Here is a 21,190-nt window from a genome sequence, read left to right on the forward strand (position 1 = left end):
TGTTCAGTTCATAGAGTCCATCAAGGCTTTTGTGGCTTGTTCAGTGGACATGTCATTCCATCATGGAGAAACATCTGCTTCTGGTTGCACCTTCCCTGTAATGATGATCTGACTCTTTGAAGAATTCTCTGCCACCTCCAGTGGTGGTCTTCTGGGCAGACCTCAATTAGGTGAAGGAGTTCTCACTGGGAATGCATAAACACCTGAACAGCATCTTAAATGACCATGTAAAGATGAAACTCGGGTGGCAAGTTTGCTTGCAATTTGTAATTAAATCATCGATGTGTGACTGTAGCCATGCACATGTCCCATGTATATTACAGTATTTAAAGGAAAGTTGTAAATAGTGCCTGTTTTATGGAAACAGGTTTGTAATGTCCTATGTGTGAGAGGCTATGTGTATGTGAGAGGCGGGCCAGATCTTCAGTGGATTAGTATCTTCAGAATCTTGGCCATTATTTTGTTCCATGATGTGTAGTAATAAAAGTGGGTGCTCTGTATGTTTAGGAGATGGGTGGAACCTGATCTAGAGCAATTGGTGTTGCATAATTTTTGGTTCCGGTGCTAAACCGGGAGGCCATACAGCTGTTTTTGTTTTTGTGGAGCTGTGAGGTGTGAATGGCCTGTTAGATTTGCTTTTGCACCCATCTCCAGCATGGCCAAATTGATGTCCTGGCTTGAGGCAGGGGGATCAGAAACCTTTTGGCATCTGTCCCTCACGAGATTGCAACCTGAAATATGAACAACTACAGAAAGAGAAAACAGTTAATGTTGAACCTTTTAATTTGCATTTAGACATGTGGTACTTTATTTACCTCTGATGGTCAAAGCCAAACTGTTACTGTCTTGGAATATCGCGATGAATCTCTCTAAGTTGTAAGAAAACTCTCGGAGTCTTGAGTTCCAGATGCCAAAATTGTAGTTTATTGAACACCAACAAACATGAGACCGGCCAGCTGTCCGTTCTGACTCTATCCTCCTGAGTTCTCAGTTATATACCTTTTTGTTATCTTCTTGCCCATTATCTCTGACCAATAGAATAATTACTCTTGTCTCTTTCCTTCGCCACCAATATGTTCTATTTTCCTCACTAATTAAATATTGGTGGAAAATCCCCCATCTAATTATTTTTTAAAAAACATACATCAACTGGTAACTCCACTTATTTTTGACATAAGTCATAGTTCATGGTAAAAGTGCATCAATTTTAGAAACACCTGTGTATGAGACAAACAGCCATGTCCCCATCACATACCTTTTACCTTTGCCCTACATTTCAGTGTACCCTCATAATGAGGCGGCCTTGTTTGTTCATACACAGTATCATTTGATTAATGAAAGAAAATACAAGCTCCAAAGATATTTAACTCATCAAGGTAAAACACCATGCCAGAAACATATCATATAAGAGATATCTAACTTATTAAAAGTGTTTTCGTAAGAAGTGCATCCTGTATTTTAATGAGACCCACCATATATTTTAGAGATACGTGTCAGCATAAAGGAAATACACCAAAGATATATGTCAGAATACTACTAATTAACAGAAACAGCAAAACACCAGCTGCAAAAATACAAGACACCATTCATATAATAACTGATTAAAGAAGTACATCCTGTATTTCAAGGTTGTATACCATTCTTTGTGTTCTCTGCAGCATCAACACTTTTAGTAACCTCATATGCTCTCTCCTGGCTCACACAAAGGCCTAGAAACTCATATAAGTATTTTGATATCTAAGAATGATTATTATACCATCTAAAAAATGATTATTCTACAATATTACAGACAGCTTTAGTCTCATAATGTATGGTTTGTGCCTTCAGGGGGAAGAAACATGTAACATTACAATGTCTAATGCAAATTTTATTTCAGAGATCAAATTAGACTGAGCATCTTTGGTGAGATCTGAATTACTGCTGATATTTTGGTGCAGTTTGAAGTGTGAAGCACCTTAAGCTGTTCTCACAGTTGAGTCTGCACAGTCTGCTGTTGTGAGCAATATAAGCCCCAGTTCTGCTGGGGAACTTTCTGAGCTTTGTTTTATTGCTCCCAACACAGCTCTGTGGTCAAAGAATCAATTCACATTTTTGGTGATGTGTCTTCTGCTTAGCATTTTTTAAGGGTGCTATTCACACGTTTGATCATCTATGACCTATGATCTCGGTGGTCTGTTAGGGTTATGACATTTTTGCCTGATGTTTAGCATTTTACATACACATTTTTTCATTGTCTATCCAGTGGAATGGTTCCCCTGGTCAGATTTTAAATTCAATTGGTGCTTCTCAGCGAGAGATGATTTGGTTCATTATCATGTGCCACTGTTTTTACAGCATTGGTGCACAGCAAACAATATACCCCTCCCTCTTGGCACTGATAAGAGAACCAATGAAATTCAAATCACAAGAATTTTCAGGGCCGGTAAGGTTGTTCGGTTGGCAGTGTCACTACAAATATACATGTCTATTATAAATCTGCAATGCCATGCATAACCTTTCCCCGTCTGTGGCCATGCATGGCCATTATAATATAATGCATATTATAATGTGATTATAATACAACTATATTATATAAAAATAGTATAAATTAAAATAATTTAATACTGGTCTCTGGAGGGCTTCTGGAACAATGTATTTATCGTCTCTTAAAATCATGCCTTCAGTGACCTTGACTAGTTGGTCCTGCTGCAGGTGCGGTGTCAGCTCTCCATCAGAACTCCACAGTTCTTGTTGGTACTGTTTTGAGTTAATAGGAATAGTCTGAACCGCACTCACAGCAGGAACAATCAGCCTGTCAGGCTGCCATTCATCTCCCTATGGGGATGGAGGCCACATATCCCTATTGGTGATGGTATTTTCCGTTATTCCGTTCGCGTTGTGGGCCATGCCCTTTTGGCAGATTTGTTTTTTAAAATCAGTGATGAAATTTGTGAATAGTTTCAACAGGTTGCTATAGGGCATTTTTTGGCAATGTTTTGCTTGTTTTCTCAAATCTCTTTCTCTTTTTTTGGCAATCTCTTATGAGATGGTTAAACTTTTTGCAATAATGGCATTGCATTTTGCTTTGAGATCTTTGGTTAAATTTATCTGGGCCGTTCCCTTCTGTTAACCATTTTGCGGACGCAACACTACAGGGTTTTGATCTCCACCTGCTTTCTATTCTTGAACCCCAGTCAACTATTGATCAGCAGAATATCAGAGAACCATGAACAATGTGTCACATCTCCTTAAATACCCAGATAATTCAATATGCTTACCAAATGGTGGTGTCTGTCATTATAATTATATTTTGGTCCCCTATTGAGGGGGTTCCTGTAGATTTACATACAGGAGGTATGAAGGATCTGGGGGAGGGCACACCTTTAATGGGCACACCACAGTTCTCGTATTTTATTACCGTAATTTCCGGACTATTGAGCGCACCTGAATATAAGCCGCACCCACTGATTTTTAAATAAAATATTATTTTGAACATAAATAAGCCGCACCTTTCTATAAGCCGCAGGTGCCACCGGTACATTGAAACAAATGAACTTTACTCAGGCTTTAACGAAACACGGCTTGTAACAAAAATAAATAGGCTTTAACGAAACACGTGTGGCAGCGGGCGTGGTCAAGCGCCCGTCCGGAGAGAAAAGCGGTAAGGCGCTTACACCTGAGCTAAATTATGTCTAACACCAGTGTCTAATTTGTCACCGTGTGACAGTTTTCCCAAGAAGGACACGTGAAGCAGGGCACTTGAAATTAGACACCGGTGTTAGACATAATTTAGCGCAGGTGTAAGCGCTTACAGCTTTTCTCCCGACGGGCGCTTGACCACTCGCTGCCACACACGGCTTGTAATAAAACATTTGCAGTAAACAAACAGTAGCCTACCAAGAAAGTCATTGGTCACTATCTTCCTCGGCCCTGTGCACTGAAACCACTGAAGTCATCTCCTTCGTGTCGGAGTTGAATAGCCTCAGATTAGTTGTCTTTTGCACTGAGTCAATTCCTCACGCTGCCGTTTCCAACGTCTTATCATCGACTCATTAAGACCAAGCTCCCGTGCAGCAGCTCTATTTCCTTTTCAACAGCCAGATCAATCGCCTTCAACTTGAAAGCTGCATCATATGCATTTCTCCGTGTCTTGAGGGTGACAAAATGACTACCGTAATCAGAATGATGGGAAGTTTGAGCGCGCTCGATTTAATCTAAACAGTAAACAAAAAAAGTTGTTTTGACCTTAACCCGTTCGGCAATTTCATTGGTCTAATGAAAGCTTCACGCCGCCAAAAAACTGAGCACTTCACAGAATGTTTTTTTTTTTTAATAAAATTTGAAAGCGGGAAAAATCCATATATTAGCCGCGTCATTGTATAAGCCGCGAGGTTCAAAGCGTGGGAAAAAAGTTGCGGCTTATAGTCTGGAAATTACGGTACTTATTTTTGCTTTTCATTATGGCTGGGGGGAGGAGACCAGTTTACCAGGCGCACTGAGAGATTTTAAATGATACCAAACATGTTATAGTTACTTTTTTGTACACACTTCACATTGCATAGGTTTTTAGTGAGCTTTAAGTGAGGAGGAGGAGTGAGATGAAGAGACTTCAGAAGGGAGGTGTGAGCTGCACTGTTTGTGGCATCTCGGATGTTGCTGTTACATATGCAAGAGAGAGTTCAGATGTTAATTCTCATGAGAGCGTTTTGTTTTCTCGAGGAGTAGCCCAGACTCACTGGCACTCACCTTACAGAGGTGTTGCCACATACGGAGAAAAATAAATCATATAGTTGTTGCTTTAATGCAGTGGTGGACGAAGTACACATACCATGTACTTGAGTTAAAGTAAAGATACTCAAGGTAAAATATTACTCAAGTAAAAGTAGAAGTGCTGCCTTTAAACATTCACTTGAGTAAAAGTACAAAAGTATTTGCCTTCAAATGTACTTAAGTATCCAAGTACTATGATTTTTTTATGGCCATAATGTCCTATTATAATTTGTCACAAGACTCTTGCTTAACTCAGTCTACATGAAGACTAATGTCACTCTTGGCACACCAATCTATTAATAAAATGACATTAATTAGTCAGATGTGTGTGTATGTGTGTGTGTGTGTGTGTATATATATATATATATTTGAATTGAGTACATTTTTTGTGTGTTTAATTTTGGAGGGAAGGGTACTGTTCCCATAAGGTATAATACATTTACAGTATTTACTGTATATATTTTTCTCGAGTGTCTATGGTCATAATTATTAACATCCTAATGTTATGATACATTCACATAAACCTGCACAACGCCATTAAATATACATACACACACACACACACACACACACACACACACACATATATATATATTCTATGTTATGGGAGCAATCGATTTCCCACCAAAATTAAATACAAAAATTTATTAATGCAGTGTTTCTGCTACTCCCCAGAAAAAAAATGCTATTATATGCAAGTCATTTTAGTGTCAACATAATAACCAATGTACATTATGCGTCAATATTTACCGATAATTGCTGCAATAATAGCTGCTGCTCTCTGCCCCGCTTAAAATCATTGGCAACACAATTTGTTTGGAACTATTGAGAGCTACACGAATCACGTGACCGTGGCGGCGAGATCACTGTCGCAACCGTCTATGTTCGCAACTCTCATATTTAACGGCTCTGGGGTGCATTTCCCGTACAACGACGTAACTTGCTGCTCCACTACCGTAGTACGATGCACTGTTGAAGAAATCAACTTGCTAGTCACGACTGTTTCCCGAAACCGTATTGTCGCAAATTGGTTGTTCAACCACGTTGGTTAATGATGTCACACATATGGTGGAGTAAAAACTACTTTTAATGAATCTGTTTGCGATCGAATTAATGCTAGATGTTTTGCTATAAATTACGGACATGTCATCTGAGGACTATCTCATATTTTTCTCAGTTATTTGCTTTATTTCCAGATTCAATCATAGGCTCGTTCTTATGCACTAGAGCACGTTCACACATGCGCGCACTTCAAAAACGGTGCTTTAAATCTATTGACAAACTAAAAGACATAAAGGACATTTTGTATGTCTTCTAAATAAAAGATACTGATTGTACTGAATGTCATCTTGCTTATTTGGCTCAAGATAATAATTTATTAAGCCCACATGTTATACTAACAAGAAACTCTGCTTCTAACCACAGGTCGAGAGCTGTCGTTCCAACCACACAACTCTGCGATGCTGTTTGCGAATGTTCGTTGGAACGATGGTTTCGGGAAACACAGACTCGTTGAACTATGATGATAACGACGGAACTTGCGACCATAGTTGGCTAACGATGCTTTTGGGAAACGCACCCCTGGTTCGCGCTTAGTAGATGCCGCGCGCTGTACTGTGATTGGTGGCTCGTTTGACCAATTACGTTTTTATCCACTCATAAATAAAAAGGAACGACTGATTTTGAAAATGTAGTAGAGTAAAAAGTAAGATATTTGACTTTGAAATGTAGTGGAGTTAAAGTAAAAGTCTCCCCAAATTTAAATACTTCAGTAAAGTACAGATACACAAAAAAACTACTTAAGTACAGTAACGAATTACATTTACTTCATTACTGTCCACCACTGCTTTAATGTATCCCTTTTGCAAAATCCTGAATTTCAACAAATGTTAAAGGCAGAAATCAATGTTTATATGGAGACCAACTGGTTCTCAGTATCCTCTTTGGGAGGCTCTTAAGGCAGTTATTAGGGGCCGGATCATACAGTATGCATCATTCATCAAGAAATTCAAAGCACGAGAACTCGTGGAGTTGTAAGGGAATATTAAAAATGCAGAGCCAGAGCTGAAGCGCCGAATATTGTCTGATGGCCCGATTGAAATACAGATATAATACTATTTTGTTGCGGAAGGTGGAGTTTTGGATATTCAGGCCAAGACAGTCATATGATGAGTCGGCGGACAAAGCTGGGAAGCTTTTGGCTAGATATACAGTGAGGAAAATAAGTATTTGAACACCCTGCTATTTTGCAAGTTCTCCCACTTGGAAATCATGGAGGGGTCTGAAATTGTCATCGTAGGTGCATGTCCACTGTGAGAGACATAATCAAAAAAAAAAAATCCAGAAATCACAATATATGATTTTTTAACTATTTATTTGTATGATACAGCTGCAAATAAGTATTTGAACACCTGTCTATCAGCTAGAATTCTGACCCTCAAAGACCTGTTAGTCTGCCTTTAAAATGTCCACCTCCACTCCATTTATTATCCTAAATTAGATGCACCTGTTTGAGGTCGTTAGCTGCATAAAGACACCTGTCCACCCCATAAAATCAGTAAGAATCCAACTACTAACATGGCCAAGACCAAAGAGCTGTCCAAAGACACTAGAGACAAAATTGTACACCTCCACAAGGCTGGAAAGGGCTACGGGAAATTGCCAAGCAGCTTGGTGAAAAAAGGTCCACTGTTGGAGCAATCATTAGAAAATGGAAGAAGTTTGACATGACTTTCAATCTCCCTCAGACTGGGGCTCCATGCAAGATCTCACCTCGTGGGGTCTCAATGATCCTAAGAAAGGTGAGAAATCAGCCCAGAACTACACGGGAGGAGCTGGTCAATGACCTGAAAAGAGCTGGGACCACCGCTTCCAAGGTTACTGTTGGTAATACACCAAGACGCCATGGTTTGAAATCATGCATGGCACGGAAGGTTCCCCTGCTTAAACCAGCACATGTCAAGGCCCGTCTTAAGTTTGCCAATGACCATTTTGATGATCCAGAGGAGTCATGGGAGAAAGTCATGTGGTCAGATGAGACCAAAATAGAACTTTTTGGTCATAATTCCACTAACTGTGTTTGGAGGAAGAAGAATGATGAGTACCATCCCAAGAACACCATCCCTACTGTGAAGCATGGGGGTGGTAGCATCATGCTTTGGGGGTGTTTTTCTGCACATGGGACAGGGCGACTGCACTGTATTACGGAGAGGATGACCGGGGCCATGTATTGCGAGATTTTGGGGAACAACCTCCTTCCCTCAGTTAGAGCATTGAAGATGGGTCGAGGCTGGGTCTTCCAACATGACAATGACCCAAGCACACAGCCAGGATAACCAAGGAGTGGCTCTGTAAGAAGCATATCAAGGTTCTGGCGTGGCCTAGCCAGTCTCCAGACCTAAACCCAATAGAGAATCTTTGGAGGGAGCTCAAACTCCGTGTTTCTCAGCAACAGCCCAGAAACCTGACTGATCTAGAGAAGATCTGTGTGGAGGAGTGGGCCAAAATCCCTCCTGCAGTGTGTGCAAACCTGGTGAAAAACTACAGGAAACGCTTGACCTCTGTAATTGCAAACAAAGGCTACTGTACCAAATATTAACATTGATTTTCTCAGGTGTTCAAATACTTATTTGCAGCTGTATCATACAAATAAATAGTTAAAAAATCATACATTGTGATTTCTGGATTTTTTTTTTTTAGATTATGTCTCTCACAGTGGACATGCACCTACGATAACAATTTCAGACCCCTTCATGATTTCTAAGTGGGAGAACTTGCAAAATAGCAGGGTGTTCAAATACTTATTTTCCTCACTGTATAAAGCAGAGAGTCTTTTTCCACCATTCCCTCAGTGCAATCTGATGGTGGTGAAATATTTACCTCGGCCATTAATATTAATAATGCTTTTAAAGAATTCTATCTTGATCTCTACAGTTCCACATCTTCGTCTACTGATGATGTTAGAAAATGTGTGGAACCATTGACGACTCCCTAAATTCCCTAACTCCCTAAATTGACGGCGATGAAATTTTGATTCTGAGATAACCTTGGAGGAGCTTAAAGAGGTAATTAAGGCCTTCCCTACAGGCAAGGCTCCGGGGCCAGATGGCTTTGCCGCAGAATTTTTTAGAGCTTCCGCCAACCATGACACAAGCCCGGGTCTGTCTTTCTTAAAAAGGACAAAGATCCAAGTGAGTGTAAGAGTTACTGTCCAAGTTATGACATCTCTTACACATATAAATCACAGGTGGGGTTTATTCGGGGCCATAGCTCTTCTGATAACATTATGCGTTTCATCAATTTCATGTGGTCAGTGGCGAATGATCAGACTCCGGTCGCTGCCATCTCGCTTGACGCCGAAAAGGCATTTGATATGGTAGAATGGGATTATCTTTTTGAGATTTTGTAAACAGAGGTTCAGGAATACTTTTATTGGATGGATTAAGGTACTTTATAAACACCTGGTAGTGGCGGTACAAACACATTGATTCATTTCAAATTATTTTACTCTGGTTGCCCTCGTTCCCCATTATTGATGTCTTGCCCTGGAACCATTAGCAGCCGTGATAAGAAAGGAAGATGGTTTTCCAGGGGTGGTTGCAGGAGGTATGGCACATAAACTTTTGCTTTTCGCAGATTATATTTTATTATTCATCTCCGATCCCATTAGATCTGTATGCCTTGCCTCCACAGAATTATTAATTCCATTTCTAAGTTGTCAGGATACAGAGTCAATTGGTCTAAATCCGAAGCTTTTGCTCTGACAGCGTATTGCCCCAGTAACTGCTTTTGAGTCGGGCATCTTAGTATTTGGGCATTTTATTCCCAGCAAAATTATTATTATTTTATTTTTTTTTTAATTTTTACCCTTTTAATAAAACGTTTTGTGCGATGTGGACAGGTGGGCTTCATTATGTTTATCTATGATTGGGAAAGTTAATGTTATTAAAATGAATTTCATTCCAAAATTCATTATTCATTTATGTCTGTCATGCTTCAAGGGCATGTGTGATTCCCCGTGTGCTGCAAAAAAGATCGGCCCTGATTCTAGGTACGATTGGCCAATCGCGATCACTGATTTAGGACTAATATCGGCCGATTTCGTTCGGTGTGCAAATGTGGAGGTGGTGGAACGTGCTCTACAGATTTTGCCTTCTCTGAAAATGTACATCACTGCTGCTAAAGTGAAAACTGTAACAGAACAATCTAATAAGTCTCAAGACTGCTCAGATGATTGTTCAAGATAACCCACTTTCTAATGGTGGCTAGGGAAACCACACTATTTTTTAAGTTATACCAGACCGACAAACCCATGCTGCCGTTTATGAGTGGGGATATCACCAATATGCTGAGGAGTCTAATGGAGAAGTTTATCTAGCCCAGCGTCATGAAGAATGCAACTACCACAGTAAAGCTTCTGCAAGTTGACTATGCTGACCCAGTCAACAGACCCACATGGATGTTACCAAACTGAGAGTGAGATTTGTCACCGAGCGAGCCCTGGAGGAGCACATTAAGAAGAACTCAGATGCTGAGATGCTAAGGCGGAATGTTGCAGCTGCTGCTAGGCAGAAGTATCACATGTATCTTGATGAACAAAGATGAAAAGCAAAATGAGCAGAAGGCACAGAAGAGGACTAATGGCAGAGATAACCAAAAAGAAGCGAATGAAGGAGGATATGAGGGTCCTCCTGAAGTCTGCTGATCACAATGCAGAAAAAGCAGAGTCACAAGGAAAACTGAGCTTCATCTCCAAGTTCAATGGCCTTTTTAAGAGCTGCAAAAGAAAAGGAAAACAATCTGGAGACTTTGGAGAAATGGCTAACCGCCAAACTGAAAGGCACTCTTTAATAGGACCTACCTTGTTAGGCCTTACCTGCAATGGGCCAATTATCATTTTTTTCACTATTTTGTGTTCATTTTAACTTTTATTTATACATTTATTTTGCATTGTTTTTATTTTGTATTTGTGTAAATTTAATTTATTTTCATTTATTCCATATTTATATATTCCCATATATATTTATACATGTATTTATTTTTACTTTTCTGTGTGCAACATGGAAATGGAGGCATTCCTTTTGTAGCTCCAGTGCATCATTGGTTGAGAGCTCAGTAGTACTTATCAGAAATAAATAAGATGGGCGTCCCACCTTAGCACCCTCTGACTCGCACAGATTTTGAATATGCAGCTCTCCTAAAACATTAAGCACCTCAGCTCTAAATGAAACAGTCATTTGATGTGTGATTGACTTCTTTGCTAAGTTGCGCTACTCTCTAGATATATGTGAAGCGTCAGCTATAGGTATTTTGTTTTGCATTCGCTATAGTTTACACGAGATATGGCTATGATCTGATGTCAAGAGTAATCGAGCACACGCTTCAATCTAGGATTAACCAATGGTAAGCAGGACCAGCCCATATAATTATCATACAAGAGAATAAATGCAAAAATAAATAAATGAATGCATAAATACATTTATAAACATTTATTAAAAAAATATATATATATATATATATATATATATATATATATATATATATATATATATATATATATACACATATATATACATATACACAAATACATGCAGGAATGAATTGAATTAAAAATAATTATATTTGTTTTATCAAGACATTTATTCCTTTATTTATTTTCTTATTATATTTATTATTTTTGCAGGTTTGTCCTCCATAAAGAAGTATGTATATGTATGTAAATATTTAATTTACCACAGCTGTGAGGTCCTGGAAAAGCTTAAAAATGCTAGAAAAGTGCTTGAATTTTACATTGGAAAAAGTGTAAGAACCCTGTTAAAATAATACAATTTAGTGTTTAGGACATATTTAATTGCCTGAAAGACAATTTAAAGTCCTTTTTTAGAATATTTACTTATTACAGTAAAAACCTGCATGTATTTTAAACTACATGTTGTCAAATAAGCAATCAGCCATTATCTGATTTTAGTCTCATTTTATTTAGAGTGGATCAGTCATTCAGTCAATGCTCCGACTGATTCTTTGATTCACTTATAAGAGCCACACAAAACCCTGTTCGTTGTCCTGCTTATGCAAAGGCTACTTGCCAAATGAATAAATGGGATGGTCAGTCATAAAGTTTAAAGCAACTACAAGTCAGAGGTTAATATTCTTGAAAACTGTAAACACTTTCAGTGTTTCCCACAAGATTTTGTGAGACTATGGGGGTGGACATCCGACCTTCTAGGGCAGGGGTGCCCAATTTGTCGATCTACCAGTCGATCGCAAAGGCAATGCTGGTAGATCGCACAAAATTTAAATGTACTTTCGTTAAATTTTAATAAAAATAAATATAATGTCTTTCCTTCTTTTTAGTTTCTGTTTGACTTGCACTTGACGAGTAAATATTGACCAGGCGAGGTTTTGTTTATTCAGTCCTTGGAGGCGTGTATGCGCAAACCTAGTTGTCATGGCAACTGAATAAACAAAACCTCGCCTGGTCAATATTTACTCGTCATCAGAATAAGGTAAATGCCCTGGCTATTGTAATCTATTGTGCTGTAGGTGTTTTGGGTTTTGTTTTAAAACTGAATGATATCAACATTGAACATTATTATATTTTTTTTAGTCCCAACAAGCATTTTCTTATTTTAAATGAAACTGTGTTTTTTTAGTTGGTAGATCTTATTGAGTTGGTCAAAAAAGTGTGGGCACCCCAGTTCTAGGTGGTCCCCGTAACACATTTCTTACATTTTAAAGTTAAATACTTCCATCTGATGCACTTTGAGAGCAAAATTTAGAGGCTAGTGCTCTTGTAAACGGTGCTCTTAAAGCTGCAGTAGGCATTCCACCCTGATTTCCTGTGTTTGCCTGTGGTTCCTTGGATGGCATTAACAAAATAAATATTTCCTACTTACACGAACAACTACTGCCCCTTTCTCTGCTTTCAAACACACCTGCTTTTTTACACTTTCTAAAATGTACACTTTCATTTGGGCTTTGTTTACACTCAGCTGTCATTTGCTGCTACTGTCAAGCTCTCAGGAATTTGGCCAATAGTTGCTGCAAGCCTCTTATAAGCGACCAATTGGTGTGCGAGAAGGCGGGACTTACAAAGAGGCATTAAAGCAATGCAAATATGCACAATGAAGATGCACATCATAATGCAACTAAAGCCGAATCCTTGACATTTTCAAAATTTAGAAATCCCAGCCGGACTATTTTTTAAGGTACAAAAAAAGAGGACGTATGGTCACCCTAATTGTCGTTAATCATCATGATTCTAACTTCAGGAGTAATTTGATCTGTTTTCTCTTGTACACTGATGATGATAACTTGTGTGTAGTGTATAAATGCAGGGATGCATTTAATGTTAGGTAACGTTACTTCTAAGGTTTGTCGTCATCCTCAACCAAATAATGTTAGACGGATCCAGGAATACTCCAGTGCAATGTTTCCCAAAATATTATTATTATTTTTTTATACAATTAAACAAATCCCATGGCACACCTCTATCCTACTGTCCCACATAACCATTGTTGATCATTTTCCTTTTCAAGAACGTCCATGATTTCTGTTAATTTTAGTTGCCTTTGTAAAGTGGTGGTGGTGTAGTGGGCTAAAGCAAATAACTGGTAATCAGGAGGTTGCTGGTTAGATCCCCACAGCCACTACCATTGTGTCCTTGAGCAAGGCATTAACTCCAGGTTGCTCCGGGGATTTGTCCCTGTAATAAGTGCACTTTAAGTCGCTTTGGATAAAAGCGTCTGCCAAATGAATATAAATGCATGTTTACTTGTAATGTTTGAAATTCGGCTTTGCAAAAAATGTAAGTAGCGTAGGTACGGTAATGAGATAACAGGCGGCGAGTGCTAATTGGGTAATGAATAAATTATGGTAGTTTTCATGAGAAACATGAAATAGTGTTCTCTCGCTACTATATTGGCATGTTCATTTGTAAATGTTTTTTTAATATCTGTGATGTGTGGATTCAAACGATCTGTTCATTGTGCAGATTTCTCCTTTATTCCTTTTCAATGCTGTTTAGAATATTGGGGCCGTTTAATACAATTTTAAATGGGTTTAATCATAGACACATTATGGGTTCTCATAGAGGTTTAAACAAATAATCAATGGCGAATTCGTGACCCAGCCCGCTCTTCTCGCAGCTCTGTTTATGATGATCTGCGCTGCTGAGCGCTCGAGACTGGTCCACGTGTAAATGCACCTCTCTGCGCTGATCTGTCGATTGAACCTCGCCGACTGATCCAGGTAAAGCGGTTTCCTTTTGCATTTGGAACATTTGCCGTTTGATATACGGAACAGAAAACGACAGAGCACAATCAGAGTCAGCCAACTTTACAGTCGCACCAATGCGACCTCTGTGAGGAAAAATGGTTGGAAAAAGTCCGGAGCCCTGATATATTTTGTGGAATCTGATAATTTTCCACAGCACACCTGACAATCTTTCACGGCACAGTGGTTGGGAAACACTGCTCCAGTGCAGATATTAGTTTAGAGCAGTGGTTCTCAACCTTTTTTGAACAAACGCCCCCCTGACCTCTTCATGATCCTCTTAACGCCCCCAAAAAAAAAAAAAAACACTTCAGAAATACTATTACAGCCAGACAATTGCAACACTGATATCTGAAGCCTGAGTTTTTGGTAAAAAAAAAAAAAACTCAAACAGAAGTTTCTTATTGTATTTAAACTACATGTAAAAGCCTCAAGTTGAGTAATATTGTGTTTGGAAAAAAATGCAAAAACACATGGATTGTTTGAAAGGTATTGCAAATGTATTTAGAAATTCAAACAAATTCAGGCTCACACACAAATTTTTTTAAGATGAACCAATCACGTGAACAATAACGTAACTAACCTAAATGGCCAATGAAAAAGCAGCGGTCGTTCGCACACTCAATTAGGCAATATATACTAGGCTTCAAATTTGAATAGCCTACAAACGGTCATTTGATTTCAAATGACGAACAAAGACGACAACAGCTCGGCCACCTGAACTGAACTGAAGAAAAAAACGACGTCAAAAACAGCCACTTTTTTTGTAATTAATGACGGTCATTAGTGTGAGCCTTGAGCACTAATTATGCGCCTATTATGTATTCCGTGTTATGTACAGAAAAAGCCGGTGAAAGCGCGCCTCTATTTTGCGCTGAAAGTTCTCCGCCTCTTAAAAGCATGTGTAACTTAGGAAGCGGCTCTCCTGGCATATCCTCCTGGTGAAGTGGCAGCAGTAATCCGAGCAAGACGAAGACATAGGCTAAGGAGAAGAGCTGAAAAGATTTTTGCGCAGGCCGCCTGTTGAGTACCTCTGAGTAACGCCCCCATTTGTGCCTGAGCCCCCTCTCTGCTGCCTCGTTCACACCGCCCCCCAACAATGTCCAAACGCCCCCTAGGGGGCGGTACCGCCCCCGTTGAGAAACGCTGGTTTAGAGCAACAGGTGAAGACCTAACTGGAGCTGACTTGCGCGCACAAGAGAGTGCAAAACACAAGCTTTTATTTTGTTATTATGAGACTGAGAAGTGCAAAAAAAAAAATTCAGTTCATTATGAGACCGTGGCGGGGCAAAGTAGACTGGCGGGCCGCCGGAGACTAGTCAATTAATGGGAAACACTGACATTGTCTCTGTGGCACTTTACATTTCTTGTTTGTTTAGAGCGACCTGCTTGGACTCTCCCCAACAAGGTTACTCAACCAATGGCATGAGTTGGGGGCGGGAATATTTGACTGTTCAAACAACAGCAGATGGAAGAGCTGTCAAAAGTATACTGGGAGCTGGCCCGAGAGCTAATTTCTGAATATTTCTAAGCTGCGCACTGACACAAGATTTACTGTGATTTACTGAACAACAAAATAGACAAGAAAACCTAAAAACCACTCTGTGCTCTTGGCTGGATAACATAGACTGTCAGTTATTATCCAATTGGAATCTGATCATATTTAGCAACAATACAAATGTTGTCATAGAAAGTCTAAAATATATGAAATTATACAACAAAAGTCTTAATTATTTAAAAGGTCTTAAATTTGGGGGCAGAAAAACAGGAATCGTGATATGACCTAATGTGATTATCAAACTTCAAAAGAATAAATGTAAATAAATAATTGCATGCACTGCATCCTTCAAAGTGAAAATGCAGTACAGTTGTATTTTCTCCAAGCACGCAAGGGCTTGTGTGTGTTTTCAGCTGTTGCAGAGCAGTTCACAATCATGAAGCCATATTTCGAAAATTTGACAAACTATCACTAAAGATTAACTGTTGATGATAATGATATAGTGTTGATGAAATATAACAATGTTTACATTTAATTGTTTATATTGTAATATGCTGTAGATCGTTGTAGGAGTGCACATTTTCTTTCCCCTTATCTGTTTGAATAAGCAACTGGAAGCAGTGAAGTGTAAACATTTCAAAATAAGAGTCCCTGGTGTATTTCAGCCTTTAAACTGAAAAGGTCCACACTATGAAACAAATGTTTTTTCTCTGGTTATTGGTATTTTGGTTGCACCATAAACTGTATCTGGAATTTAATTAAATGTAGCCTCTGTTTGGCCCTCCCCATTACAACATGGAAAGACTAAGAACATTTAATATAGGCTTCCAGTTTTAAAAACTATTGGCAGATTAATTGACTGACTTTCAACACATTATCGAATCTGCAAAATCCAGCATCGGTTGACCTCTAATTTGTATTTCGTTAAATTATGGTACATAAACCAATGTTAATGTGATATATAGGGCCTACAGTATGTGGAAAATCATGCCTAGGGTATTTTAAACTTGCATATTATCATACCCTGACCCAACAATGTCATGGTACACTACAGAGGCCTGGATACTATACGTATTGCGATGCAGGTTAAATCTGAAACTGAATTTCTCCTGAACATAATTCATTAATATAACAGCTGTTAATAGATTACTATTCACAAACAAGCGCTCCGCTCCGGCACTTCACAGTTCTATTTTTTTCAGCAGTGTTAAGTACTACTTGGCGATTCCAAGGGACACCGTGTCCTAACCCGACGCGATCCCGCGACATGCAAAAAAGGTGTCTTTTCCATGTTAAACTGTGTGTTTTTCCTAACACGCGACGAGCGAAAGGGCTTAATATTTTTAATATGGTTTACATTTTTGTAATGGTTTCTGTTATGTTGCACCGGCCAGCACAGTCAACAAATGTGTCTAAAATTATTCTTATTGCAATATATTAAGGTTGGCACAGGGTGTCACAGCATCTTGATTTTGGCCGAGGGTGTCACACACCTACCGAATGTTGTGCTTGAGGTCTCACTTTCTTCAGCCAGTGTCCTGAAAATATATGCTACCCATCAGGATGTGCTACCAATGCACTGTCGTTAATCTGCACTATTTTACTATCTAAACTATTTTGATAATCAATTAGTCGGGTTGAGTAACATCATTTTGTGGTAGGATTAGGGCTTATTGCAGCCTCACGTGAAGATTGGCAAAATAAATACAGGAGTACTTGAACAAAAACCATCGTACCCAGGGATGTAGTGGAGGCTAAACGCACGTAAACGCCATTTACGCACCTCCCAGAATTCGGAAATAGCGTTTACCCACCTCCAAAGTGGGTTTATCCACCTCTAAATTGCGTTTATCCACCTCTAAATAGATAGTGCCTAAGCCATTTTAAATTAAGCTTATGTCGTTTTAGTTTCATATTGTTCATTATTAGTTTCATAGGTTGTTAAACCTAAGACGAAGTCTTTCATAATGCGCTGCTGCCAGTGTTTCCCATGCGCGATACACGCTGAGGTACAGCGTGCTGACCTCAAAAATCCAGCTGTATTCTAACAATAACTTAGCTCTACTTATTAGCTAGGCGCCTTGCATGCTGGCTAATAAGTAATAACTGACAGTGCTGTGTTGGACAGATTTATGCAGCGGTGTTCCATGACGGAGAGAGAGCGCGAGAGGTACGGGTGAGAGAGAGAGGGACGAGCGAGAGGTAGCCTATGCTGCGCGAATGCGCTACGGCTCTCTGCAATCAAATACGATTTTAAATAGGCTTAGTAAAAAATAAAAAATAAATCGAAAATCAATGTGTGGCGGTCAGCGTTGATATTGTGGCGGGCCGCCACAAATAAATGAACGTATGGGAAACCCTGGCTGCATTACTGTCAGTGTTGACCAATCAGCAGGAAGCAGCAGACTGCATCAAGATTCATCCGTCACTCACTAGCCCAAACTTCTCATGTAAAAATGGATATCCGGCAATTTTTTTAAAAAATATGTGGCACCAGATTCATTCTTCTGTCGTTAATCTGCACTATTTTACTATCTAAACTATTTTGATAATCAATTAGTCGGGTTGAGTCATTTTTTAAGACAAAAGTAAAAAATTCTTTGATTCCAGCTTGTTAAATGTGAATATGTTCTAGTGTCTTCTCTCCTCTGTGACAGTAAACTGAATATCTTTGAGTTGTGGACAAAACGAGACATTTGAGGACGTCATCCTCCTGGGCTTTTGGGAAACACTGATCCACATTGTTCTGACATATTATAGACCAAACAAATAATTAAGCGAGAAAATATTCAACAGATTAATCGACTATGAAAATAATCCCAAATCCCTAATCATTATGTACAAGTGCATTGCATTGGAAGCCCTGGATATAAGCCTCCCTCTCTCTCTCTTAAATATTTTTGTTCTCTCTGTTTTGTCATTTAGTAAACTTTATAGATTTCAACCATATTATTCCTTCTTGGGTCTCTTTAACAAGAACTTAGATTAATGTATGAATTGAATAGTGATTGTGTGACCTATGATGAGGGAACAACCAGTGATACCCTTGGTAGTACCATAAAATGATAGCCTATAGCGATGTCATCAGGATACACATACAACCGGTAGGCACCTTACCGGGTGACCACATTGTGGTCCACCAGAATTTATAGTTTACCCACCTCTTTTTTTTACCACTACACCTCTGATCGTACCAGACTAAAAAAGGATGCGATTTGGTAACTTTGCACTGCGTATGTGTTTGTGTATTTTTACCCTCGGGGTTTGCCGTAGAAAGCGAAAGCCCATATGGAGGTTCAGTGTGAAAATGATTTGCGTACAATTAACCGACTGTTTCGTCTGAGAATGGTCTGTTTTCAATATTTTATTGTCAGTTATACTGATTTTACTGTATTCATATAGTGGTGTCGCTGCGCCTGGTGTGGACCGGCAGATTGCGTGTCGCTGGAATCTTAACACTGTGCATCTGCTTAGAACTAGGTGTGATGCGAGAGATATATATTTATATATATATATATATATATTTGAGATCTAATATGCAGTAGCAATTTTGCTTAGTTTTTTTAAAAAGCTGTATAAACTAATTGGTTTTGGGGGGTTGGTGACATCACCCGCTTTTAGGGTTCCCCCACTTCCGAAATCCAAATTTAACCCCTAGGTGCTTCACTCAAATTGAGCTGAAATTACCCAAAAAGTGTTTGTGGGGTTGAAACATTCTGGCAATTTGGGCTTCTTTACATTTCCATCAGGATAAACTCCGGTTTTGACCATTTATTTTAATTAATGGATCACTGTCATTTTATTGCCTCTGCTTTATTATGACCCACTTACTGCTGCTGTTGGTAGATTTGAACTCTTCATGAAGGAATGGCACAAACTCTGATTGCTAACTGCTGTTTTTAATTCCAAAGTGTAATCGCTCTGACAGATATGAGGCCAAATATGACATAACGATGATCGTATAAACATGCAAGGAAACTTACTTTAATAATAATTCAGAAAGAACCTACATCATTTCTTCACTGTAAACCATAGAAATCCCTTTATAATAACTTTTATTAACATCAACAAACATTACTACATTATATGATGCTTAAAAGTTTATTCAAATGTCAGCGCTGCACATTTCCACTATTTAAAGCTGCTGCTCAAAAGAACCCAGGAGAGTTATGTTAGAGTAATTTTTTTTTCTTTTGTAAACTGAATAATAATATAGGGAAAAACCCTACATTTTACACCATTCAAAACACAATAAGGTCCATAAAGATAAATAACGCTGTTCCAAAATGTAAATGACTTATTATTGCCTTTTCTTTCTGCTTTTGCGTTTAAAGTTTTGCACTGCCCTTATGTAGTTTAAAATATTCTGGTTAAAAAAATACATTTATTAACAGTAAGACAAAGCCTCAGATTAAAATCAACCACAATATATTTCTAAACACTGCTCTTGTATTGATAAAGCAAGAAGAGTTTTATACTAAGCATAATATGAAACTGTAATTAGTAAATGCAATGGAACTCATAAAGCTATAAATTTTGGCTTCTTTGTAAAATACAGGACGTTAAAAAATGCTGTGCTGAGATTAAGTGAAAAGATATAGCCTGCAATATTTGCGTTTCTTAATATAGTTGGTCTAGCTCGCCATCGCACATGAAATCGGCCATGCCTCCACTGCAAATCTTTTGCATGTTCCACACCTCTGTTTTTGAAGGACTTAATCTTGACATATGTAGATGGTTTATAATGTTACGCATAACATACACTTTAGTTTTATTGGATTTGCATTCTGCCTTCCGACTGTTGTATTTTGGCAAAAAGCCTAAATGAACCCATGCTTTTAGATTTTCCATGTTTTAGAGTCTCTCATCCATTTGTAATGTGGTGGTGTTCTACTGCTCAAGTGATTTTAAACAGCCAATTGAGTCACGCGATAGACATGGCTTCTCTCAAACTTTCAAAGTGCTACCTAATCGACACCGAAGCAGCAGCTTCGATACGCACATCGGCAAGGAGATTTTGATGATGTACCATTGTATAAATATTTTATCATCTCCCCACCCCTCTTCCCACCCTCTACCCTTTCTGCTTTCCACAGTCAAATCTTGAGTCGTCTTCAAATCTGAGGCGTTGAACTAGTGGGGCTGAAATAGGGGGGTGTTATGACCCTTTGCAATGTGTGATCTCAAATGGAAGTCAGGTGTCGGTAAAAATGGATCATTTGATTGTGATGTTCACTGTTTTCAGGGCGTATCAAGGCCATTCAGCTGGAGTATTCAGAAGCGAGAAGGACTCTGACAAACGCCCTGCGCAAAGCCCCTCAGCACACTGCCGTGGGCTTCAAACAGACGGTAAATTTTATCTTTTCAACTCCAGTATCAGAATACACTGGAATCTCGTTTGTTTGCGTATGTTGTATTTGTGTGTCCGTCAGGTGCATAAGCTGTTGATCGTAGTGGAGTTGTTGTTGGGTGAGATTCCAGACCGTCTGCAGTTCCGTCAGCCATCTCTCAAGAGGTCGCTCATGCCATACTTCCTGCTCACACAGGGTAATTGAACACTTCTGATGAGCTATCCTCCTGTCCATATTTACATCCCATAATCCCACCATCATCATTTTATTATATAACCTGTTAAATCTCATAGTGGCCACAAATGTTCTTTCATCCTGT

The 21,190-nt window shown here is 38.9% G+C and overlaps 1 protein-coding gene across 1 annotated transcript in view; it reads left to right on the forward strand.

The window, feature by feature from the left end:
* LOC127650233 (26S proteasome non-ATPase regulatory subunit 3-like) overlaps positions 1 to 21,190 on the forward strand; it is a 52,505-nt gene that overhangs the window by 25,099 nt on the left and 6,216 nt on the right. The window contains exons 6-7 of the mRNA XM_052135539.1: positions 20,766 to 20,869; positions 20,953 to 21,067. Coding sequence (XP_051991499.1) covers positions 20,766 to 20,869; positions 20,953 to 21,067 — 219 coding nt within the window. The remainder of the gene's footprint in view (positions 1 to 20,765; positions 20,870 to 20,952; positions 21,068 to 21,190) is intronic.

Source organism: Xyrauchen texanus, chromosome 10 (assembly GCF_025860055.1).
Source record: "Xyrauchen texanus isolate HMW12.3.18 chromosome 10, RBS_HiC_50CHRs, whole genome shotgun sequence".
NCBI lineage: Eukaryota > Metazoa > Chordata > Actinopteri > Cypriniformes > Catostomidae > Xyrauchen > Xyrauchen texanus.